Below are 27,442 nucleotides of genomic sequence, written 5' to 3'. Positions count from 1 at the left end.
GTAGTATTTTAATATTTATTTTTCTTATTATTATTTATTTCGGTTAGTTACCAATGCAGCATTTTTTCATTTACTCACTTGCAATTGTTGAAGTTTAATTAAGTAAGATATTTATATTTTAGTTAATTTCAGTTACCGGCAATGATGTTAATTGATTTAGTTTTAAATAATAATAATAATACCCACATTATCAATTATTATTATCAAATCTAAAAAAATCCCCCAAATAGTATTGTCCAGACTTTTATTTTGTCACATATGGATTTATTTGACCGGGAAGTGATATGTTGAGTTTTACCCATAATATTTGTAACTTACATGGGTCGTTCGTATAAACAAATCGGATCGGTGTAGCGTTTTTTGGGAATTGTAAGATATGTCGCCTCGCTTGCGCGTTACTAACACACCGCAACGTTTTTGCCATCTTTATCAGCGCGTGTAAAACCGGCCTGTTCAGCGTAACAGCGCCGTGCGGAGCGCTAAATAAAGGCATTTAAAGTCTGATCAAGACGGAACTGACTGTTTGTGCTGCGAAAACATGGCAGAGTTGCACGTTGAACCCAGCGCTAATGGCATCATCGAGCAGACCGAGCATTGTGAATTCAGAGGCTCCGTTAACGTGAGACTCCCCTCGCCTACACTGTTGATTCCGCCCCGGAGCGGCTTGTCCAGTCCAGGGGTCTCCGGCTCCAGAGCAGTGTTTGGGTTCCCTATGAAGAGCAACCCCACTTCCCCATCACCAGAAGCCACGGAGAAACCAGGAGCTCGGTGGGTTCGGCTCAATGTCGGGGGAACCTACTTTGTTACAACCAAACAGACCCTGTGCAGGGATCCCAAATCGTTTCTGTATCGATTATGTCAAGAAGATCCAGATCTGGATTCGGATAAGGTAAGGCTCGGTTTACTCCAGTAAAGCATGCATCACGCCTTAATATAAATCATTCATTTTTAATGTGTATACAATTATAATGCATACATTCACGTTTAGTCATTCAGCAGACACTTTTATCGAAAGCAAATGAAGACAATGGAAGCAATCAAAATCAACATGATATGCAAGTGATAACAAGTCTCAGTAAGCTAAGCTTAATGGTGTACACGTAGCAAGTAAAAAAAAAAATCTATATATAATAAATAAAACCAAAACCGATAGAATAGAAAAAGATTAGAGAAGTAATTTTAAAGTAATAAAGCAGTTAGTAAATAGAGTGCAAGTCTAAAAGCAGCAAGTAAAGAAAATGTTTTATATATTATATAAATGTATTAATGTATTTGTACATGTTTTATGTATTATATATATATATATATATATATATATATATATATATATATATATATATATATAAAGAATAGAATTAGAATAGAGAGTGCTGGAGAGGGTCAAATAAAGATGGAAGAGATGTGTTTTTAGCCGATTCTTGAAGATGGTTAAGGACTCGACCAGGAGGGAACATTTCATTTAAAAGTATGTGCGTTAAAGTGATTTTGTGCCCATTTGAGATGCTCAATAATGCATCATTCACATGCAGAATGCAATCTAGAGGTTACATATATCTGAAGTAATAAATTTAGGAAAAGTGATGGTTTTATAGGGAAACATTAGAGCCTTGAATTGATATGTTACGTCCTCTGACGTATTTTAATGTGTTTCTGTGTTCTGGTGTTTTGTTTGTTGTCTCTGCTTTTTTTTATCATCAAATCCAATTCTCTAAGCTTAACTACCAAAGCAGGGTCAAAATGTTCTATTGAGTCTTCGTTAAGAAAAACCTCAGGCACAAAACTCCTTGTGCCCTCAGTTTCTCCCATGCGTTCCACTGAAGACATTGGTCAAATTCACTTTTACACTAATTTCTTAAAATATATTCTATTACCCCTTTTCTTACACCTCCTTCGGTACAATAATATTAAAAAACTCCGCAATTAACAAATCTTTTTTCTACATTTTTCAAAAACTTCTAAAGATGGAGAAAGGGTAAAGGATATTAAACGGTTAGTTCAGCCAAAAATGAAAATTATGCCATAAATTTACTCATCCTGAAGTCATCCTAGGTGTATATGACTTTCTTCTTTCAGACGAATTCGGTTGGAGTTATTTAAAAAATTGTCTTTGATCTTTCAAGTCGTTTGATGCAACCTAGCGGGTGTTGCACTGCATTGGTCCATGAAAAGTTTAATATAAAGCGCAGCCATTGAAAAAAAGAGTCTCACACAGCTCTGGGGGTGAACAAAGGCCTTCTGTAGCGAATCGATGCGCTTTTGTAAGAAAAATAGTTATATTCAAAACGTAATAATCACTTTAATCTAGCTTGCGTTCACACTTGTAAACGAAGCAGTTCCTGGGAATGACATATGAGGTTAGCGTTGTGCCGACTTTGTCTGAAAGAAGAAAGTCAAATACACCTAGGATGACTTCAGGGTGAGTAATTTATGGCTTAATTTTCATTTTTGGCTGAACTAACTCTTTAAATCAAATTCCTTTACCCTCTACCTCTCCACCTAAAGTGAAGACCACCCAAAACAGACCAGAAGAAGCAAAAGGCACTGTACTTTTTCAATAGAGTGTTCACGTCACATTATCAATGAGCACCCGCTCCTCATAAAAAAATATAAGACAAATCTCCAACCAAAACGAAACAAAGACACAATTTTGAATCCCAGACAAGCCCCCATTGTTACATTTCTAAATTAATTTTGGGGACAATATAGAAACAAACAATAAAATGAATGGAGGGGTGATGTATCCGTCTCCAGACCCAGAAGCAATACACAACACTTTTTTGTTGCTCAAAAATGGTAGGTTTATTTAGGGTAGGTGGATTAATGTAAAAATGTGTTGCGATAATGTGGTAAGCTCGTGCCTATCTCCTAAACAAAACAACGATGAATCATAGTCTGTAAACTTTAGCATGATGTGGAAAAAAAATATTGGAGTCAGTTTGTTACTTTGTTTTATTAGTGTTCATTTATTTTATTAAACTAGATAAATTGTTACACCTTTTTATATTTTATGTGATGTCATTTTTGTTAAAAAAAGGTTTATTATTGTATATACATTTTGCATTTTATTGTTACAGTATACCCTTTAAATTCGCTTATTGAAAGAAAAACAGCAGCGGTGTGGTATAACGTATTTGGTTGCTACCTTATATCTTTACTCTTTCCTTTCACTCTTTTCATGGCTTTGGAAAACTTGTCTCAGATATTTCTCTGCGTCGCTTTTCTCCAGGTCCAGGTCGTCGACGCCAAGCTTCGTTGCAATTCTTTCTAGGAATTAAATACTTCATCTGTATCTTTAAAGTCTCTCCGCAAGCGATAGTACAGTTGGGATATATTTGTGCAGCTCAGCTATTCGACACTCAAGTGTATTCAGGAGATGTTCCTCTCCTGTAGGACCTCCACAGAAAGTGGAACGAACCAGGGGAAAAAATTGCACGTCAAAGAACGTGGAGTTCCAGAACAAACCCACCGATTGCGTAACCGCCACGGACCAATGGAAGCTCAAAGGTGTTTAGGAGCCAAAACAAACATCTCCAGAAAGATTGCTTTGGTGAATTGTTTCGAACTGCTGAAACAAACTCCAAACAAACTTCGTTTCGGCCTGATTTTGTTCAAAATGGCGTCATATATATATTTGTTCTTCGATTTCGTTTGAAGTATACCGGGGCCTTTAGGGCTTCAACAACTGAGAGCAAGGCAGTCTCGGTTAAATGTCTCACATCAACAGCTCGTTTTTGCAATAAAAGGAAGGAGGGGAAACCGATCTTTAGTTCTCTAAAAGAGATGGTTTAAGTGGAAGGTTCCTTTGGTATTGGGGTTAAACGAGCCTGTTTAAATGCTGAGATAAAAACACCAGTGTGAAGGGATGTGCTAATAATGTGAGTGAGTGCAGTGCAGGTACAACTGCTGGAGAAATGGCTTGATTGAGATGAGATGGAATATGATCAAGCAGACAATCAGTTGGATGATAAGAAAAGATGAGTTTGGAGACTTCTCCCTCAGAGAGTGAAAGTATCAGTAGCAGAAAGTATCAGTAACACTGTAAGCATCAAGAGATCATAACTGTTTAAGGGGAGGAAGCGAAGATGAAACCATTGCAGATAGCCGAGAGGGTGAGAGTGAGGATAGGTTACATTGAAAGATGATGTGTGGAGTGATATGTGTTGTGTCAGGAATCGGGATGTCAATTTTTGATTATTTCCATGATTGATCATAGTTTAAGTGTATGATCAAATAACCGATAAATCATTAAACTTAATACTGCAAAATGCATCTATTGCATCTATAGTCACTGGCATGACAGGATGTGCAATGCCACTCAATACCCAGGCTTCCTCACCTGAATTAAAGGGGTTTTTAGGATACACCCATACAATACTGAAAACACCAATACCACACATAAATGACTACAAAATGGATTTTTAAATGGTGGATAATGGTGACTGAATGTGATATAAAGAAGCTGTCACATCCCATAGAAAGGAAAGGAATTCATTTCCAATCATTAGAGATAAGCAGACCAGTACCTCCACCTCTTCCAGTCAGACCAGGAGTGTGGGGAAAATGAGAAATTATTGGAGAGTGCTGCAGGAGTAGCAGTATCTATTGCACTAAAAAGTGAGAAAAGAAATAAATAGACTTTGGATCTGCTTTTAACTTCTGCTGATTGACTGCTTCTCTCAAAGAGTATTTCTTTACACTGTCTTTTCTATAGCGCTTGAACACACTTTACTGCTTCTCATAACAAAGGGCTAAGCAAGCACGCAACACTGAAAAGTATGCCACTAAGTCAGTTAGCTGGATTTGATTGTTGGCGATTTGGCATGATCTTCGATTGGTTGGTTCTTCAAAGCTCATACCAGAGTTGCTGTCATAGCAACAGATCTGTAATCTTAAACCTGCTTGGGAGCAGGATTATTTCATGTAAACAGGATTAGATTGCATCTTTTTAAGATACTTAAAATCTGTCCCAGCCATTATAAGAGTACCCTACTGATCCAGGGACAGTAATTTAAAATAATAATTTAAAATTAATTTGAAAAAAAAATTAATAATGTTGTGTAGTCTATAATAATTTAGATACAGACAGTTTTACTCACTGAAATATTTACTTGTGATAAAATAATTACTTTATAATTGTATTGGTGTCTTGCACACATGCTACACACTTAATCAATCGCTGCATTGCTGATCGTAGTTTCTGGTATCGATACATCTGCCCGTTTTTGGGAACACGAGAACACGCGGTAATCTTAGACTTAATCCAGATAATTTTAATCAACTCCACAAATTAGTTTGAAGAACCAAATTAGCCAGACATCAGTTATCATGATTAGAAGATCTGGCATCTTTTAAATCATCTCAGATGTATAAAGCGATGTATGAAGAATGGGCGCAAGGTATGCGATATAGTACAAGACCAAACGCAACTTTAGCACATCTCAATACAGTAAACAAAACAAGCATTTCCTAGCAACGAAAACTGCGCTAAACACTAGTGAGACAAGAAATAAATACACTTACAATCTGCTTTTAACTTCCACTGATTGACTGCTTCTCTCAAAGAGTATTTCTTTACACTGTCTTTTGCTAACCCTTGAACACACTTTACTGTTTATCACAACATAGGGCTAAGCAAGCACACAGGATTGTATTCGTGTATTTGTAATGCACATGGGAGGTCCAGTTTAATCCTGTGTTAAATAAATACAATCCAGTTTAAAGGAATAGTTTATCCAAAAATGAAATGCATTAGGCTTGGGCGGTAATACGGTAATATGGTATACCGCGAGATCTAAAAATAGCAATGGTATCAGTTTCAATACCGTCATACCGTCAATAAAAAAACAAAAAACAATGCACTTATATAGGAGACAAGGATTAAATATTAAATATAATTTATTTAATGCCTAAAAATGCGTATGCGTGGTTGTCATCGCGTGACAACGAGACGAGGAGAAAGAGAGAGAGGGGGAAAGATGGCGAGTTCCGCACCGAGTGACCTGGTCTCGGACGAGGCTATTTGCAAATTGTGCCCTCACTAAAAAAGATGACTCTGGGAATATGCTGCAAAAAAAATTAATAAAATTAAAAGCCGATGCAATGGCAGGTCCTGTCGGCATCAGCAACGTAGAGGACCGAGTCGGAGCTGAAATAACAGCCTATTGTTTGGAGCTAGTTACTCAAGGAGACGAGGACCCACTTCATTCATGGAAAAATGCTGCCTGGTGTTTTCCCCAGATGTCGCAAGTGGCACGAAAGTACCTGTGCGTCTGTGCCACAAGCACACCATCGGAGCAGGTTTTCAGCACCGCAGGTAAAGTTGTCGCTCCACAACATGCCCTCGTGAAAAATCTTGACTAGATTGTATGCCACTTGCCAATCGATGCTATTGGCACTGTGTTTATTTTTTATTTATTTAATGGATACAGGTATTTGTATTTGGTTTTCATTAAAAACAATTTTGGAAAGAAGACTGGAAAGAAGTTTTATTTAGACCTATTGCTTTTCAATAATTTTTATTATATATATATATATATATATATATATATATATATATATATATATATATATATATTATTATTATTTTAATTCGACTCTGGTTGACTGTTGTGGGTCTATTTGCTCTTTTTTTATAAGCTGCTCTTTGTTATTAAAAGTTGTTCGTGCGGTGTGATGATTCTATTGATTTGTGTGCGCGTCTCTGCGCAAAAACGGTTCTGTATGTTTGTTAATTTAATTCTGTTTGACTATTGCTATTTGTTGCTAATAAAAGTTGTTAATATTGTTGTGCATGTAATTTTGTTATTATTTAAGTATTAGTGTTTGGTATTCAGCTTCTGAATGGTTTAGGCACAAATAACAGTTTGGTGATGCTGTCTCAGCCTTACGTCATCATTTTTTAATTATTCACGGTAATACCGTATCCGAGGTAAAATAGGGAGGAGGTTTGACGGTTTCAAAATTTGGATACCGCCCAAGCCTAAAATGCATGTCATTATTTACTCACTGTCAAGTCATACCAAACCTGTGAGATATTCTTTATTACGTGGAACACAAGTAGATATTCCAAAGAGTGTTGTTAACCAAACTATTTTTGTTGCCATTGCCTTGCATTGTATGGGCAAAAACACAGAGACGGTTCTCAAATCTTCGTTTATGTTCCACAGAATAAAGTAAGTGGCTGATTAAATGATAACAGAATTTTTGATTTGGGTGAACTAATGTAGATGGGTTTCTGGAGCTGGTTTCTAGATGGTCTTTTGTCATTATCTGCTGCAGGCTGGTCGTTATCTGGTTAACAAGTTATCTTTCAATCCAATAACCATCAAGATGACCACCTGGTAGCTAAAAAGGTTGCTTTTCCAAGCTGTTCTACCTGGTTGGACCAGCCAGTGACCAGCTAATGTCCATTTTAGACCAGCTAGAAAGAAGTTAAAATTAACCTCCTTGGCTACCTTTGCTTTTGATCAATTGGTTGCTGTTCCAATATTAGTATATTAGCTTACATCAGTTGGATCTATAAACTACATGTTACAAAACACACAGCTACCAACCTAAACTCAAGTATACAAGTGTTTTTTACAGTTCTGCAGAGGATTTCCTCTCCAAAGTGTTAATTCATGTAAAAATAGCAACCACAATTTGCATTTGAAAAAAAGCTGTTGTTGCTGCACTAATATACTAAAATCATTCAGTTTACTGAAGAATGAATGGACTCACTAACTGGGTTCTCTCAATTCTCACTTAATAACCAGGCATTACTTTACCTGCGCTAATTGAATCAGTGGTTTGTCAAGGGGATTTCACAAATGTTTCAGCAATATAACTGCAGTGACCACAACAGTAATGATAATGATGAAGTTAAATGAAAATTTAATTGCAATTTCAACAAGCAGTGTTCACACTGTCGGTTGTCTTTTCTCACAGGATGAGACAGGAGCATATTTGATTGACAGGGATCCCACATATTTCGGACCCATCTTGAACTACTTGAGGCATGGAAAGTTGATCATCAACAAGAACCTTGCTGAGGAGGGTGAGATGATCTGGGCACGCTGCCCTCAAAAACTTCATAATAGAACTGTAATGACCTAGTTTAATTTAGAAACATCATTTTTTTTGTGTGGAGAGGGACCTCAGTGTACTCGTGTAAAAGATAATTTCCTGCAGGACTGGTGAGATCTTGAAAGGCTTACAGTCTGTGTACAAAATTTTCTTTTGTGTGTGTGCGTGTCAGTGCTGGTCACTGTTGTGATGATGGCAATTATTGTGTGATGTGTTTTTATATTATTATTAATCAGTTTGGTCTACTAGTGTATAATTCCTAATCATAATCTTTTATTGGCATGGGTGTAGCATTACAAGGATAGTTCTGACATCTTTTACTCGCCTCGTATTCCAAACCTATTTTTTTTTTCTCTTTTTTTTTTCTGTTATACACAAAATTATATATTTTGAAAAATATCAGTGTTCTCTGTCCATACAGAGAAAGTCAGTGGAATCCAATGTTGTTGGACCCCAGTGATTTTATTGTATGGACAAACACAATTGAAAAGTTCTGCAAATTCTTATTTCGTGTACCGCAGCAGAAAAAGGTCATACAGGTTTGGAACAACGTGAGGGTTAGTAAATGTTGTCTGAGTTTTCATTTACGTGTGAGCTATGCTTTTAAGACTATGGATGTTTATTTATTATAATGCAGTAACCACATGATAGGTGTTCACTGATTTTCTGACCACTGCAGGTGTTCTAGAGGAAGCAGAGTTTTACAACATTGCGTCACTTGTGAGGCTGGTGAAGGAGAGAATACGAGACAATGAAAACAGAACATCTCAGGTATTTGGGAAAGCAACAGTTTACTTTGTGGGCATGCTTTTTGGAACACCGCTATGCAATCTGTCAGCAGATTTGCTAGAATTACTGGGGTTGCTCAAAGGAAGTGTTTAACTGTCTATCTTCAAGCACTCTGTCTAAAAGTTCATCAGAATCAGTGTGTTCCTCATTCGAGAACTATTTGGGAACAGCAAACCTTCTTTGTATCAACATTTAAGATGTACAGTTGCACAGTGCCCAACATTCAGAGAGACATACACAGACTTCTAGACATAATTTGAGAACCTGCTTCAAAGAGGAGTTTAAAAAATTAGTTATTTTCTCACCGTCATGTCCCCATGTTTGGCTTTATTTCTGCAAAAGATGTTTTGAACAAAGTGCATGCTGCTCTTTTGCATACAGCGGAAATGTATGCTTGCATTGTATAGAAAAAAGTACATTCTTTTTGATATCTATATTGTCATAAAAATTTGAAAGGACATCAAGGCGAGTAAATGAAGAAAGTCATACATTTTTGGGGCAAACTATCCTATTAAAGGATGTTTCCAAAACCTGTGTAGATTCATAGAGACTTATAATTCTGTTTTCGCCCTTAATTCAGAATATTACTGTTTCTACAGGGCCCTGTGAAGCATGTGTATCGTGTATTACAATGTCAAGAAGAGGAGCTCACTCAGATGGTCTCCACTATGTCAGACGGATGGAAGTTTGAACAGGTAGGTTATGTTTTTTTCTTCACTTCTCAAGCATATGTGGTGGTGTTGACCAGTATAGGTGAAGATCCTTTGTCTGGAGTATTTTAGCAGTATTTTATTGTAGCATCTTTTAACTCCAACATACAGAAGATCTCTGGATAGCCACTTTATTTCTTAACAGGTTGTTTTCTTTCATTATACATGATCTTACACAGTCATGTCCCTCCATTTTTTTTTTTTGTGGAGGTTACAATTGTACTTATTGTAGATGTTTTTGAAAAACAGAATATGTCTACACCTTTCTTTGGGACTTACGTAAGCCATTGTTTTTGTTGCTTATCTGTTCGCTATGGTACAAACTTGACTCAACTTGTCTATCTCAAGCTCATAAGTATCGGCTCCTCCTATAACTATGGCAATGAAGACCAGGCCGAATTCCTGTGCGTCGTTTCCCGGGAGCTCAACAACTCAACTAACGGGATTGTTATCGAGCCCACAGAGAAGGCTAAGGTACAATGAACACTTTTTCATATTTCTGTATTTAGTATAATTTCTTTTAAAAAACTGTGATAACTACCTAACAATAATAATGCATTTTATTTAATGACGCTTTTCAAAACACCCAAGGTCACCTCACAAGCAACCAAAGATAAAAAGGAAAAAACAAATCACTACACTAGACAGAAACACACAACTAACACTCATCATAAAAAGATAAAGTGCAGTAAAGACTCAATAAAACATTATAAAAAAAGCCTGTATAAAAATATATAATACATTTTAAAAGTCAGCAGGAAATCACTTTTGTGAATATCAGGGGGAAGGGAGTTCCATAGGTGGGGGACAGCATACCTAAAAGATCTGGCACCCATGGTAGTTAGTCGAATCTGAGGTACCACAAGAGATTGAAGATGAGGTTCTGAGAGAACTTGAAGAGGTGTAAACATGAATGAGTTGAGTAAGGTATCAGGGTGCAAGATTATATAGTGCATTTTTAATTAAGTAGCAATTCAACTCGATACTTTACTGGAAGCCAGTGCAATTGCTGAAGAACTGGAGAAATGTGCTCAGTAGAGGGTGTTCTAGAAAGAATTTAGAGGGAACACCAGTAAAAAGGGCATTACAGTAGTCTATACGTGAAGTGACTAGTGCTTAAACGAGAACTGCTGTATTATTAGTTGAGAGAAAGGAATGAAGATGGTTTATATTACGCAAGTGGAAGTATGCAGTCTGCGTGATATTATTAATTTGACTTTCAAAGGATAGTGTGCTATCCATTATAACACCCAAACTTTTAACCTGAGAGGAAGGACAGATTGCATTATTGTCAATGTACGAGGAAAAACAATTAGATTTAGACAAAACGGATCTAGTGCCAGCAAGTAGGGCCTCAGTTTTGTTGCAATTTAACTTCAGGGAGTTAGCTAAAAAAGCCAGTCTTTAATTTCAGCTAAACAGCTGGACAGAGGGGGAATAGAACCATTGAGTTTGGCAGACAGATTAAATTGGGTGATAATTGCATAACAATGAAAATGAATACCATGTTTCCTCAAAATGTAACCAAGAGGGAGTATATAAATAATGAAAAGAAGCAGGCCCAAAACAGAACCCTGGGGAACACCAGTGATGACTGTAGATTTTTTGTTGATCTGAAACTTTTTAATTAAATACACTGAGCGTGTCCAGAAAGATACGACCTAGACCAAGAACAAGAGTGCCAGTAATCCCAATCTCACTAACCCGATTACTACTATTACTAATTAGAATAATCATTGTTTTATAGCCATATTGATAAACAGTATAATCTCAAAATTTTGGCCAAAATATGCATCCCTACAAAACAGGCCTGCAAACTTTTTATTTATTTTTATTTTTTCTTTATAGCATTTTAAAAACTTTTATCAGAAAACACAATTGGATTTCCCCCACATTGTTAGTAATAATAATTATTATTATTCATATTTTAAAATCCATATTAATAAATAGTCTCACTGATGCTCTAGAAGGAAAAATGATGCATTAAGAGCCAGGGAGTAAAAAAAAAAAAAAAACTTTGAGCAGAATGGAGATGTGTACATTTTTCTTATTTTGCCTAAATATCATATTTTTTTGTGTAGTACTGCCCTTCAGAAGCTACAGAAGATAGTTACATGTTTCCCAGAAGACAAAATAAATTCTAAAAGTTTACCCCCCCCCCCAGCTCTTAATGCTTGATTTTTCCTTCTGGAGCATCAGTGAGCGTTTGAAAGTTCTGTAATAGTTGAATATGAGTCCTTCAGTTGTCCTCGGTGTGAAAATATTAAAAAAACACACTTTAATAAAGTATATGGGTTATTTTGCTTAACTACACTAGCATTCAGGAACCTGCCCTTCAGCGTGACACAGGGCGGATGAGAATGAGCTGCTCTGGGGTAAAGGCGAGAGGAAATTCCATCCCATTGTCCCGGTGCTCAAATTTCTCTATGTATAGACTGCTATTAAAGAAGCCATTACCACTTCCATCTAGCTCTCCATTTTGGGTTATGTGCTGATAGTATGATATGTTGGATTCTGAAACTGCTCCCTCCTGGAGTGTCTCCTCCCTTCCTTTCGCTGATATGATATGACAACATGTAAACTTTTGAATGGGGTCATTTTTATAAATTCAACTCTTATTTTCTCTCGTGGATTATATGTAAACATATTTTATGTGAAATATCTTATTTTGGTAAAATGGTAAAAACCATTTTTCAGATTCTGAAAGGGGGATGTAAACTTCAGGCCTCAACTGTAAACTGTATTTATATAATTAATTATTTAAATAATGAAAGAGGATGTTAATTTTCCTTAACTGCCATAGCAGACTGATGAGAAAATATAAAAAAATTGTAGAGCTCATCATTATCCACATGTTACCTCCACAGATCCTTCAGGAGAGGGGGTCCAGGATGTGAGGAACCTGGTGCCTGAGCCCACACAGATGCCCTATCCCTCTCTTCCTTTCTGCAGATTTTCCTCCACCATACAGCTGACACCCAGTTCATCAGCCCACCAACACCACTTCACCCTCCTCTCCTCCCTTGTGCCTTTCCACTTTGGGGGTTTCAGTCCCCCTCCTCCCTGTAGTGCTGCAACATTAAACGATCAGCACCACCACTAACTATCACCCCTGTTATTGACTAATCAAAAATGTGTCCAAGATTAAACCTCAGACCATCACCTTTGATGCAAGACTGCCCAGAGAGAGGATTACAGGGAAGGATACATCATTCATCCTAATGCTTATTTATGCAGACTTCATCATCATCCTCCACATATCCCGGTCAGTATCATCATAATCTTTACAGCTGCTCTTTTAAGGGGTGTTCAGTTGCCCCTGTTGGTTCGGCTGTGTCCATATGAGCATAATCTCCTCAGGACTACCAAATGGCATTCAAGATAGACCGTCAATACAGCTTCTCATAACAACCACATTAACTTACACTGTAAATCATTAGCATCATTTCAGCATTCATTTCCCATTGACTTGTCAGACAGAGAGCACAGCAGATGGCGCAACTGATAAAACGAAGACAGCGGCTTTTGAACATGCAGTCTTCAATACGACATGCTTCTTTTGTTAACTACCCATTTACCCATCTGGAAAAGACCAGAGGAGAAGGGAGAACTCATACTGCCAATTGTCCGGTCAGATGCCCCAAAACGTGTGTCCATCGCTGTGAAGATGTCTCACATTTCCAATTTGCTCCGGATGACTTTTGTCATCTTGGATTTTTTATTATTTTTTTGCCTTGTCGCTATGGATATTTCAAAACAGGAAATAATTTTTTTTTTTTTAAACTACGAAATATGTGGTTTTAGGGCATGTGAGGATTATGTATATTCAAAACATATGTATTATGAAAAGGCTGAATGGAAGTCATGTAATTGTAGATATCTGTACCATTGTGGTCGAAAAAAATTTTTTTATTTTTTTTGTGTGATTGGGGAAGGTTCTGAATCAATCCCTAATGTAATTTTTGTTTTTTGTTTTTTTTGTTTTTTTTTAAAGTCTGGTTGCCGAGATGTTAAATTGTTCGGTTGTGTTTTTCCTTTTAACACTTTGTCGATGACTGGAAGAAAAAAATAACAGGAGACTTTTTGTATAGAGGTGTTAGGCCCACAAGTTTTGAGTCAGGGCAAAACTGCATTAGTGGCTCTTTGTTGCATTTTTTGACACCAGATCTAACTCTCCCAGTAACATTTTGGCTACTTAACTGTTTAACTCGTTTTTGTTTAAAGTCTGATCATGTCAGTGGAATGTTTTTGAATGTAAAGGGCTCTGAATATTATACAACGTTCTTGCCATTTCTTATTTGAAAATCAAATATAATTTCAGGTAAATCATTTGATGTTTGCTTCATTTTAACATTGAAGCTCTGTCTTTGAAACTGGTTGCCCTTGTTGTATAGCAGCAGATAAACTTGATCTCCTGTTGTATCTCCTGTATTTAGTTTTTTTAATATTTACATTGTGGTTTCTCTGAATCTATTGTGATTACATCACAAATTGTCAGTATTTGAATGTTATCCAGGCTGTATTTTGGTTCTTATCTATCAATGAAATATTGTTGAATCTAGGAGTCGGTGTAAGATGGCATCATGTATACGTGGACTTATTTTACCTATTTACACTCATGTCCTTTGGTTTATCATATCAAGAAGGCAAAGTACTTGAGTTTGTGAGCTACTTTGTCGTTGGCTTTCCCTTTCTTTGGATGTGTTAATGTTTTCCGCCTCCTGGAGAAAGTTTATTTGTTCATGCCCAATTATTAGTCATAGAAGCCCTTGTAATGGGATCTCTGCTCTCTCAAGGGATCCTATTGTACATTTCCATTGTTCAAATAGGTTTAAGGTCTAATTTCAAAGAATAATCCTGGATTCAAATCTAGGTGGCACTGTTTAAGTCTCTCTCTGTCCCAGTTGTATGTCTAGTGTTGTGCCTTTGACTTGTCGTGCCCTACATGTCTTTGCTCCTAGATTAGTCTTCTTTAAAGACAGAAATGGTGTTATTTCATGCTTGTTTTGACTTGGTTCTGTTCCTTGAATCAGATACTGACTGTACCTGTTTCCCCTGAGTTTGTTATTGTTCTTGTTTAAGTGGTTCATCTGTATTAAGCTTTTCAACTGTCGCCCCATGCTTTTTTCATTTTGCACCTAGCTGTTTTATAATGTTCTCACCGTGTGGATTTTTTTTTTTTTTTTTAGAGTCAAACCCCATGTGAGGCATAAGAAAATGTCATGAGCAGTCTCAAGTTTTATTTAGGAACTTAGGAATATAGATGTCACATTGACTGCTAATGCTTTAGCACTTGAGATTGTGAGACTTCTGTGTGTCTCTTTTTCCTTAGTAATCTACTATTCTTCTTTAGGTCTCGTGTTCCCCGTGTTGTTTAAGATCAAACAAAAAGATATATAGATAAAGATATTTTCTTTGTGAAAAAATATATATGCTATTCTGAAAAACAGGAGGTTGGCATTTTGGAACGCCAACTTGGAAGCATGCAATGTGTCGGGTATATAATGTTATATGCTGGGATGTTGTCATAGTGTAAAGCTGAATTGGTGCATGGACAGTTGAAAGATGGTATTAATAATATTTCATAAGTGGAACTACAAAGAAAAATATCGCCCTATTTTAACTGTTCTGTACAGAAATCGATAAAATCAAACACCGTACTACTGGAAAAACTTGCTTGCTGAGGCTAAATATGCTTATGCAACACCACATGTATCTGATAAAAACATAGCTTTCAACCGATGTTTTTCAGCTGGCCAAAAGTGCAGACCTCTGCCATAACTTTATAAGGTCCATATTTAACATGAGTTGTTTTCTGCTGCCATAATAGTTAGTCTACAACACCTGCATGCTTTAATATACAGTACACACATTTTAACATGCTAAAAACCTGCTCTTTCATCAGGTTTTGGGTGTATTGCATTGTCAACAGTATTGATGTAAAGTGTCAAATATGTCACTAGGTTGATGAGTTTGTGGAGCTAAGTGTTCTTGAAATGGGTAGTCTTGATCAGAATGTCCTTTTCATTTTTTTTTTCTTTTCATGTTTAAAGTTTGTCTTCTGATGCAGTTTTCTTGCAGTGTACAGATTGCAAAATGATAATGTATGATTTTTATCATAAAATGTGTTTGTGTTTCAGACTTGTGGCATGCTTATTTTGTTTACAATGGTTAACGTTAGAACTTTATGTATTCTAAATGTAAAACCATTAAAAAAATTTTTTTAAATTAAACAAAATTGAGATTTTGCTCACAATGGTCATTTCTGGACTGCTAAATATTTTGCAGCCTTATTCAGTTAAATTTGTATTATTAACTGTTGGAATGTTTGATTCATTTGCATTTTGGGAAACCATAATTTTACAATTCCCTGATATCTCATGATGACTGTAGGAACCATGAATATATATAAATACCATTTTAACAATATATATTTCACCCATAAACGACCACCAAACCCATATGACTTTCTTTTTCCCGCTCATAAAATGAATGGAAACATTATGTCAAGTGTTTCCTACTGAAGGATTTTAGCTCAAAAGGGTTTGGCCAGACTAAATTGTGTGTGTGTGTGGCGCAGGGCAGGGAGGGGGAGGGGGGGTGGGGTCTGAAATGTTTCTTTAACGTCTCGACTCTAAAGCTATACTTAAATTAAATTGACGCCGGAAAGGTCACCGCGTGTATTTTTTTTTTTACTTGTAAATGTCTAGTATTGGAAATATAATGGATATGTGTGGTTGGGTTTAATGTCTAGTATTGGAAATATAATGGATATGTGTGGTTGGGTTTAAGAATAAAGATGTTTGTTTGGATTTAGAACCTGCGTCACGGGATCAGTAGTACTTAACATAATATTAATTTTGGTTTTAGTAACCTTAATACTTGCTGTAGTTATGGATTTAAAACGCACTTTGATAAAGTATGCGAGTTATTTTGCTTAACTACGCTAGCATTCAGGAACCCGCCCTTCAGCGTGACACAGGGCGGATGAGACTGAGCTGCTCTCGGGTAAAGGCGAGAGGAAATGCCAGGCTTCGCCCCGGTTTGCACATTTCTCTACGTGTAGACTGCTTTTAAAGAAGCCGTTACCACTTTATTCTAGCTCTCCATTTTGGGTTATGTGCTGATAGTATGATATGCTGATAGTATGATATGTTGGATCCTGAAACTGCTCCCTCCCGGACCGGAGTGTCTCCTCCCTTTCGCTGATTTGATATGACAGTCTCCGCAGCTCAGAGACACACCGCTGGCATGGATGCCTGAAACTGCGCTGAAAAGGTTCGTTTGTTGTTTATTACATTATTATTATTATTATTATTATTATTATTATTCCAAACTTTGGATTGTGTGGTTTTTGAGACTGGCAGTACGTTTGGTTTAAAGAACAGGGATGAATTTTGACACTGAATTTAGAGACCCCGGTGTTGTGGCTAATTTCAGGTAACGTTACTTTCAATAAAAAGACCGTTTGTTTGAACAGCTTACTTCAGGGCTAACTTAGCCGTTCAGATATGTCTGAAGTGTTTTTTTAAGTATTTTCGTAGCACTTGTTTTAAAAAAAAAAAAGTCGCACGTGCGCGTCGGTTTTCTTTGTTGTTCTTAGTCGCTTCTTCCTGAACAGCAGAAATGTCATGATGTTCAGACCACCACAAAAATGTCATGATGTTCAGAACACCACAAAAATGTCATGAAGTTCAGAACACCCTAAAACAGCTGTAGAAACAGCAAAAACACCAGTGGTGGAGATTATCATTAATCTATGTCCAATCTTTTCATTCGTTGGTTCACCAGTAGGTGGCGACACATGAATGTATTTTTTCTGTGTCTAGCAAATAATCGAGTCCTTGAATCATTCACACAGGTGATTCTCTAAAAACAGAAAATCTTTAATAATTTAAACAAATTTATCGTCCTTATAATGCCTATCTTGGTTGTTTACAAACCCACTGAGTGTGTAAACATCATAAGCCTTTAGCAGAATTATAGACTTGACTTGAATCAAACTGTAGAAAAGACAGCTATAATAGTCTAAATAAATAAACAGTTTCAACAAAAAATAAGTTGCTTTTATTGGTTATGTGTACTTTTTGAATAATGTCCTGCCATTAATTTGATTAATCCAATAAAAAGCTACTTCACAGCACTCAATGCTATTTCCTGGCTACAGTTAGTTTCCTTGTTAGATAGCCTAAATATTAACTTGGTTAGTATTCAGGTAAGGCCAAATAAACCGTGAAAAATGTCTTTGGATGGATGTGAACAAATACCTCTCATGTCTACCTGAACTTGAAAGGTAAACAAAGAGGAATTTGACAAGTTCATACCAGCAACTTAGCTTCGTGGGTTCACCAGTATTTTGCATTATATTTTCTTTATTTAAAAATTGTTAGTTTTTTGTTTAAATATTGTGTGTTTAATTTTTTTTACAATGTTTGTTTAATAAGATAAGCTCTATGTCCTTTTTTTTTTGTATAGGGGTATAGCAAGCGCACTTTATTTGAAGGATATAGAATATGCAAGGATGTGTTTAGCTGCTCTTCTGCTGCTGACGGCCCAAAGCTCCACGGATCAAGTGGAAAAACCCAGACACCAGTGACTTGGTTACCATCAGATTGGAAAATATGGCACCTCCGCAACCTTCCAGCATGGAGGAGCAGTCAGGGGAGCTATGTGAGCCTGAATCTGAGGAGGGAGAAAAACAAGGACCAGGACCCCCTTCTGATGAAGCTCATCTAGTTACCTATGATGCTCCGGATGGTGGCTGGGGATGGGTGGTCCTGGTGGCTACCATCCTTGTCTTGGCTCTGACGCTGGCCTTCCCCTCCTGCATTGGCATCTTCTACTTAGATCTTCAGGAAGAATTTCAAGCCAGTAACAGTGAGACGTCTTGGGTGCCGTCGATAATGACGTCAGTTTTGCATGCCGGAGGTGAGGATGTTATAGAGATAGCAATAGCACAACAAAATCACAATGCAAAAAAGACGATAGTTCTAAACCGGTTTCCTCAACATACTGCTTATCTTTTATTGGTTGTACAAATAAGAAATCCCACCTCCAAACTTATTGCATTACCTGAGCTCAGGTTTCCCAAACAGGAGTTTGTGAGCGAATAATTAATTATATTGAATGTCATATTAAAACTGCCAAAGTAATTAATTAATTAATAATAATAATAATAATTCATTACATTTATATAGCGCTTTTCTAGGCACTCAAAGCGCTTTACATAGTCTGGGGGTATCTCCTCATCCACCACTAGTGTGCAGCATCCACCTGGATGATGCGACGGCAGCCATAGTGCGCCAGAACGCCCACCACACAACAGCTTACTGGTGGAGAGGAGACAGAGTGATGAAGCCAATCAGAAGATATGGGGATTGTTAGGAGGCCATGATGGTCAGAGGCCAATGGGCGAATTTAGCCAGGATGCCGAGGTCACACCTCTACTCTTTTTCGAAAGACATCCTGGGATTTTTACTGACCACAGAGAGTCAGGACCTTGGTTTAACGTCTCATCCGAAGGACGGTGCTTGTTGACAGTATAGTGTCCCCATCACTACACTGGGGCGCTAGGACCCACACAGACCACAGGGTGAGCGCCCCCTGCTGGCCTCACTAGCACCTCTTCCAGCAGCAACCTAGTTTTCTCCGGAGGTCTCCCATCCAGGTACTGACCAGGCTCAGCCCTGCTTAGCTTCAGTGGGAAACCGTTCTTGGGCTCCAGGGTGATAAAGTAGCAATGTGAGATATTTTCCCACAGCAGCAATATATGACAAAATAAATAAAAAAATAATTCTGACAAATTCGTGCAGCCCTATATTTATACATGATTTTAAAATAAAAACAATACAATTTGGGGACCCCTGAGGCAACATTGCTGAGTCAAACTGGTCAAAAATACGGAGCAATATTTTGAAAGCGCCACAGAGTTACAGTGTTTACATTTTTGAGGGAATCAACATATGAATGAATGGCTTACTTATACTGTACTTGTGTCTGCATATTAAACCAAGCTTAATCTTAACTGACATTTAACTTGCAAAAATGCTTCCAATCTAGAGACTTATGTTACTTTTGCAGCAGTTTTAAAAACACTTAAACACTTATTTGTATTTAATATGGTTATCCTCTTTTATTAATAACGTTTTTTTTACATTCTGTTGCTCTATGCACATTTTGGTTTAATCAGATGTGAAACAGGTAGATGTATTGCATAGAATGCATTAACTTACATTCATCACCACTGTGAGAAGGAAGTTATGGTCATTATTTTATCTGATTTAGGTTGATAACCTAAACCAGCAGAGATGGAAATTTGACGTCAGAGTTTGACATGTCTGCTGTCAATTTGGCTTTTCTGGTAGTCATTTATTACACACACTTCATTGTACCTCTTCAAATCTCATACATCAATTTCTTGTGAGAGTTGTGAGAGTGTTGATGTTTCACTTAACATATCTGAACAAGGCAGATCATTGTTCTAGGGTGGTGTCTTGAGTAGCTGGCTGTGGAAAACCTGAGATGTAGGAATATGGCATGTCATGCTGGGTTTTGTTTAAGTAAAACATCTCAAATTAAAGCTGTTTTTACCCTTATGTGTTTTTCTTGCAGGCCCTCTGTGTAGTATGCTGGTGGAACGCTTTGGTTGCCGGGCGACAGTGATGTTTGGGGGAGTTCTGAGTGGTTTTGGGATGGCAGTCAGCTCTTTCTCACATTCCATCATTGACTTATACATCACCACTGGGGTCATCACAGGTCAGTAATGCTGGGTACACACCACAAGCTAATCTGGCTGATTTTGGGCCGATTTCTCCCCTTTCGACAATCCTAGGAAATGTCTGTGGTGTGCTGTCTTTGTCACATCATGACACACATCGTCACTTTAGGAGCAAAACGGTCCTCATGCTTGTGGTCTCTCACATTTTGAAAATGATACGATTTTAAATGTCTTTTAGTGTGTACCCAGCTTAAGCCGCCAGAGGAAGTGATTATGATATCTTGTTTGATCTGTAATAAGAGATAAAAGGGAAACATACATAAACCTCCTTGTGATTACGTAAAGAGTTATCACTGAGCACTTTACCAGCTGACCTGATATGAATAAGAATATGAATACAAAAGTGGCTGATTTCTAGAGCAATATCACACAAGATTCAGGTGTTAAAAAATTGTATGTACTGTAGCAACAAGCAGACTTATGTGACCAGTAAAAATAAGTAAATGTGAAAAATAAAAGTAATTATTTATTATTAATTGATCATTCATTAATAGATATTATTATTATTAATAACCATATAACTAAACAATAAATAAATGTATTAAATAGCTCAGATAGGCAGCATGGAAGCAAATAATACATGAGAATTTGTGATATTATTAATTGATTATTAAATATAAATATAATAATGATTGTTGTCTGTTATATACTTTTAATATTTTGAATTAAAAGCTAAATATTTTTGTTATCTTTATTATGATAAATTATTATTATATTGATAGTATGATCAATAAAATACTATTTTAATTATTTTTATTCCTTACCAAATTTATGTATTTATTAATTAATTGATGATAAATTATTATATGATGTACTACTAATAATAAATCCCTTATTAATTATTTAAACCATCATCATTTATTATTATATTAACAGTTACAGATTTAATGTATTTATACTTCTATTTATAATTCTTAAATTATATACAATTAATAATAATAATGAATGCATTTGTTTTAAATAGACTGGTTATTCATTTTTAAACGTATTATAATAACAACAACAAAAACAACAATTGTTTTATTTACAGTTACAGATTTAACTTATTTATTATTAATACTTAAATGATATATAACTAATAATAATACATTTATTTTTAATTGATTGATTGATTTTTAAACCACATATTAATGACAATAAATATTATTTTTATATAAATGTATATTTATAAATTCAGTAACGACTTAGATGTATATACATTCAAGTACAATGAATTTCATCCAGCAGTCATAACTCTCTGTTTGCTTCACAGGTCTGGGTTTCTGTTTCAGCTTCCAGGCCGCGGTCACTATACTTGGCCACTACTTTGTGCGCCGTCGTCCTTTCGCGAATGCGATGTCCTCCACTGGCACTGCTCTGGGTCTGTCTACATTGCCTTTTTTAGGTGACTATCTGCAGAGTACGCTGGGCTGGAGAGGGAGCTTTCTGGTGCTCGGTGCTGTGCTGCTCAACTGCTGTGTTTGCGGAGCCGTTATGAGACCCGTCAGGCCTCGCAAGCCCAGAAAGTCAGAGGTGAAGAGCAACGGTCCCAGACCCGCAGGCAAAAAGAGATGCGTGCTGGGGATCCTTCAGGGTTTAGCTTCGTTCCTCAGAAAACACATGGCCTTTGACCTCTTCTGTAGTAACCCTCGATTTCGGGTGTTTTCATTGGGCATCACTTGGATGATGCTGGGGTTTGTGGTGCCACTTATTTACCTGGTCCCGTATGCAACGGCTCACAAAATGGATCCAAGCCAAGCCGCATTGCTGCTCTCCATCCTGGGCTTTGTCAACATCATTGTGCGGCCTCCCGTCGGAGTGCTCTTCAGCCTGTCCTGGTTTAAAGGTCGACATGTCTACTTTTTCTCAGCCGCACTCTTCATAAATGGGCTCAGTAATAGTATCTGCTGCATTTCTGCCAGTTTCCCAGTGCTGTTAATGTATGTCCTGACGTATGGACTGTCCATGAGCCTAGTAGGCTCACTGATGTTCACCGTCCTGATGGACACAGTGGAGATGAGTCAGTTCCCTTCTGCGCTTGGCCTTATATCCATCATGGAAAGCGTTACGCTGCTAATTGGACCTCCTCTCGCAGGTAACTTGAAAACCTTGTTTTGAATTATGTGTCATATCACTGCCTGAATGTGTATGACTCACAGAACACAGCCCAGACATGATCTATAGGCATCTAAACTCTAGATACCACCCTTTAAAACAGACAGAGATTGTTGTAAATGTGGTCATGCTGGTATTTCAGCTTATGTACCTGCCCTAGACTTGAGACAAGTATGGGTTCTGTGGACAGCAGAGGCGTTTCTAGGGCCAATCCTTCCATCAAAAAAAGTATACATATTTTACTCATATTTTGATACAAATTTTTGAAAGTGTTATGGATATGTAGATGTAAATAGCCATGCCCTGCAGTAGACAGTCATTCAAAACCTGCACAGGCTATAAACAGCTGCTTCATTGTCGACAGACATTTTCAAACAATGGGTTGTGGGTACTGTAAATATTTGCCTCATAAATATGCAAGCCCTCATAAACAGTACATTTTGTAATATAAATGGTGGTTGACATGAACTTTTAGAAAGTCAACATGTCTTGAAGTGTGACATGATACTACTTTACATCTAAAACGATTTAAAAAAAAAGTGTAACTATTTTGCATGCAGCTTTATAGCCTACTTATTGAAAGTCCTTACAGAACATTTGCACTACAATTGCCACAACACGACCACTTATATTTGCTAAATATATCTCTCTTTTTAAATCTTGTTTGCATTTAATAAGGTGTAAATGTGTTACATTACTACACTACTTTTGAATTTATGTGTGTGTGTGTGTGTGTGTGTGTGTGTGTGTGTGCACCACAAAACCAGTCTTAAAGGCAGGGTAGGTAGTAAATGTATAAACAACTTTCTTCCAAATTTGTTTAAACTTTCTATATATATCAATGCATAATTAAAATGTAAGTACTCTGATAAAAAGAGTATAAAAATCTAGTGACTCTGGACCGTTTTATCTGTATTAAACACAGCTCATTATTTCCATTTCGGGACGAAACATAGGATTGGCTTAGGCGACTGTCACTCTCTCGCAACCATGGCAACCACCCTTTTGCCACACATGACCTGCCCACTTGCGCGCGCACGTTTGATTTGAGGAATTCAACAGGCACGGATCCTAGGAATACCAAAACAATGGCAGAGAAACAGCAAGCAAAATTCACAGTACCGGCCTATGCAGTTAGTGAAGGCAAACCAGGCAAAAAAGGAAGACAGTAACAGTAAAAGAAAAGGCAATGAACAAAAAGTCTTTGGATAAACAAAGAAATAAAACGCGAGTTAATATCGGCGTGGCTTTCCAGCGATGGCGAGAACTGAGGAAACTCAAGGGGCTGAAAAGTGACTCCTTGATGGCTTTATTTCTGCTGGACAGGTAAATCTTTCTTTTTGTATTTTGATCATACATATTTTTTTTGTTTATTTTTTCATGAAGCATGTGTCATTAGCACACGAAGCTGCGTAATATAGCTAACATAACATTACTTAGCGAGCCGTAGTAGAGACGATAAATAATCTATAGGAGCCCAGAAGGGAGGGGGTGGAGTGAATGGAAATAATGAGCTGTCTTTAAAACAGTCGTGAGAGGTCTACAGACACTCGATTTTTATACTTTCTTTTTCAGAGTACTTACATTTTAATTATGTATTGATATATAAATAAAGTTTAAACAAATTTGGAAAAAAAGTTTTTTATACATTTTTTTTACCTACCCTGCCTTTAAGTGTAATTTTTTCAAAATTGAGATTTATACATCATCTGAAAGCTGAATAAACAAGCTTCCCCTTGGTTTATGGCTTATCAGTATCGGAAAATATTTGGCCGTGATACAACTATTTGAAAATCTGGAATCTGAGGGTGCAAAAAATCTAAATACTGAGAAAATCACCTTTAAATTTGTCCTAATGAATTCTTGGCAATGCATATTACAAATCAAAAATTAAGTTTTTATGTATTTTTGGTAGGAAATTTACAAAATATCTTAATGGAACATGAGCTTTACTATATATCCTAATGATTTTTGGCATAAAAGAAAAATCGATAATTTTGCCCCTTACAATGTTTTTTTTTTTTGGTTATTGCTACAAATATACCCCAGCGACTTAAGACTGGTTTTGCGGTCCAGGGTCACATATATACATTCAAATACTTATCTACATATTACAAATGCATACATAAAAGAAAATATGTAGGTATTTATTATTATGTATTATATAAAATGTGTTATACTGTATATACTGTAAAGCTCATTTGCTCACAAAAGCTTCATTAATTTAAAAAGTAAAGTAAAAACAGTAATATTGTAAAATGTTATTGCAATATAAAATAAAATTATGTTTTCTAAATATATATTTTTAAAGCTTATTTTAATGCTCATCTACAGTAGGTTGATCTTCCTTTTATTTTGATTTATTTTTATTATTTCAAATAAACAAGAGCAGGCAAACATGTCATTAAGATGACTAGTTATAGTACCTACAAAATACAATTTCCATTATAAATTCTCATTAATTTTACCCTGCAATCTTGTTGTAAATAAAAAAGTTGTGACTGCTCTTATCTCTGGTTTAAATCTGGCTCAGATCAGGAAATGAATGTCCTTTCCTGTCACGTCTCAACTGTCCTGTCAAAGTAAAGTCCCAAAAAATCATTAATAAAAATTTATTCACAGACATTCCCAAACATTCTTTTCACATGAAGAAATCACTATGATCTAGAATTAAAATGAATGTGGGATTGTGTATCTATCGGTGAGGAGGTCTGTCTGTGCTCGAGTAAAAAGAATGGAATGTCTGCTCCTTTGTAACAGCACTAATCTGGATTTACATGTTGGTGGGAGCGAAGGACTAGTCAAACTGACCGTTCTTTCCCACACATAAATGTCCTTAGCTGGGACAAGCACTGCCTAGCACCTTGGAGTGCCACTGAGTACATGTTTTTGGCTTAAGGCTCAACCATATCCTTCCCCACTCATGCACGACTCATGTTTTGGTGCTTGTTTTCAAAATAATGGTGATAGAGCAGATTTGTATTGTATCTGTAATATCTCTGCACCTGTATTCCAGGAATCCTTGTGGACCGTACTGACCAGTACACGTATGTGTTCATGGCCTGCAGCATCTCGGTGGCCTTATCAGCTCTGTTCCTTATGGTTTCCTTTTACTGGCTGGACTCCCGTGATGCAGCCCAGAAGAACAGTTCATCAGCGTCTGGGTCTCCAGCTAAACCTGCAGTCAGTTTGGCCATGGACTACCAGTACAGCAGTGTGCCTACAGATGGGGACAAGACACACAACCCATCATCAGATATATGACCTGGATTAGTTTTCTTTATGTTTTAGATATCGTGATCATATCAGGTACAAAAATGTTTCTTTGCCATTTATTAGTATCATATAATTTGCTGTTTATAACTTCTTTATTTTAGCATCAAACCTTGCTTGTTTTGTTCATTGTCATATGACACTGGTTTTTGGAAACATCCCGTCTCACATCACTGGCTTGCCTTATGCAGTATATTAGGGCCATGGCACTACAATGATATCCGTTAATGCATTCCTCTGAATTCAAGTGAATATTAATAACACTTCTTCATTCCTGATCTAAATGACAGAATGCTGAAGTTGTTTGCCCAGCATTAAGCTATTTCAAGTCAGAAAATGTTGAGCATTGTGACTGATTTGTTTCATCTCATGCTTATTATATTACATTTCCTTATTTTTGCCTGTTACACTATTCTTTGACAGTTTGAGGTCAATAAGATTTTTGAAAGAAGTCTCTTATGCTCACCAAGTCTGCTTTTATATGTTAAAAATACAGTAAAATCAGTAATACTGTGAAATATTATTACAATTTTAAATAACACATTTCTATTTTTATATATTTTAAAATGTAAATTATTGCTGTGATTAAGCTGAATTTTTAACAGCCATTACTCTGGTCTTCAGTGCCTTATGATCCTTCAGAAACTATCTGGTGCTCAAGAAACATTTCTTCTTACTAGAAATGTTAAAAACAGTCATGCTGCTTACATCTTTTGATTTAGTTTTTGTATATAGAAAGTTCAAAAGAACAGCGTTTGTTTGAAATAGACATTTTCAGACTTTTAATTTAATGCATCCTTGCTGAATTAAAGTATTAATTTCTTCTAAAAATCTTACTAACCTCAAATGTTTGAATAGTACTATATATCTCACTGTGTTGTTGAAACACCATGCACTGAAAGACCTGACCCTTAAGGAAGATTGTTGGTCTGTTGCGTTTACACATCCAGTTCCCAAAGGGTGGGAAAGGCACTGTATAATAAATCATTAAAAATTATTTAGCTTTTATTGCACATAGGCTCAAAGGGTTTTCTCAGTAGAAGTACAGACATTCTTTAACCAAGATTTAAAACTCACACTTCATGTTTTCTGGTTCTAAGCGAGTGCTTGAGTATGTCAATATGACATTGCAAAAGGCCTATTTTTATTGAGTGTCATGAATCAGAAGCATCACATTTCGCTTCATGCTGATTTCTATGTAAACTCCTCATGTACTGATGTTGGTCGTCTGGTCGCTCTGTTGATTTGTTACTTTGCCAAAGCAAATGTTCAGCTTAAATAAACAGAAAGGGTTACGAGCCCCCTGACAGAGGATCATTTATATCACAATGTATAATACAAAGTATTTACTACAATAAAAAAGTTTATTTCTGTACTCAGTTTAAACTTAATAATAAAGTTTTAAGTAGATAAATGCTCTGTTTTTTGTCTTGTTTTTTTTTTCTACCAGTAAACAAGCGTTAACCTGGGTAACCCGTCTTCACTTTCTGGTTAATATTTGCAGAAAAGTCCAACATTTGTGTGATTATTCCATAGATTTGTTTGAAGTTACATTCTGTCAGACAAACAATGTTTCAGACAAACTGTTTATAAATTTTATTCTGTTATCGCAAGCCAATTATAACTATGCCTTGAAACGTTTCCGCAAACAAAAAGTAAAAAAAAAAACCCTATGGTGATGATAGTAAATGTTAGTCTCAGCTTCATTGTTAAAACCATTGTTTACACAGTTGCT

The 27,442-nt window shown here is 36.5% G+C and overlaps 2 protein-coding genes across 2 annotated transcripts; both read left to right on the top strand.

Annotated features, from left to right (window-relative positions):
• The first annotated feature begins 278 nt into the window (after positions 1–278).
• Positions 279–13,328, top strand: kctd2 (potassium channel tetramerization domain containing 2). The gene is made up of 6 exons (XM_059532332.1): positions 279–889; positions 7,927–8,035; positions 8,744–8,835; positions 9,453–9,548; positions 9,912–10,037; positions 12,431–13,328. The coding sequence occupies exons 1-6, from the start codon at positions 539–541 to the stop codon at positions 12,458–12,460; spliced, it is 804 nt and encodes a 267-aa protein (XP_059388315.1). The 5' UTR covers positions 279–538; the 3' UTR covers positions 12,461–13,328.
• A 3,194-nt stretch (positions 13,329–16,522) lies between these two features.
• Positions 16,523–26,701, top strand: slc16a5a (solute carrier family 16 member 5a). The gene is made up of 5 exons (XM_059532325.1): positions 16,523–16,841; positions 18,039–18,491; positions 20,175–20,318; positions 21,593–22,414; positions 25,451–26,701. Exons 2-5 carry the CDS (start codon positions 18,185–18,187, stop codon positions 25,696–25,698), a joined length of 1,521 nt encoding a protein of 506 aa, XP_059388308.1. The 5' UTR covers positions 16,523–16,841; positions 18,039–18,184; the 3' UTR covers positions 25,699–26,701.
• The last annotated feature ends 741 nt before the right edge of the window (positions 26,702–27,442 follow it).

The sequence above is a fragment of the Carassius carassius genome, chromosome 40, assembly GCF_963082965.1.
Source record: "Carassius carassius chromosome 40, fCarCar2.1, whole genome shotgun sequence".
In the NCBI taxonomy this organism is placed as follows: domain Eukaryota; kingdom Metazoa; phylum Chordata; class Actinopteri; order Cypriniformes; family Cyprinidae; genus Carassius; species Carassius carassius.
This window is presented reverse-complemented; position numbering and strand designations above follow the sequence as displayed.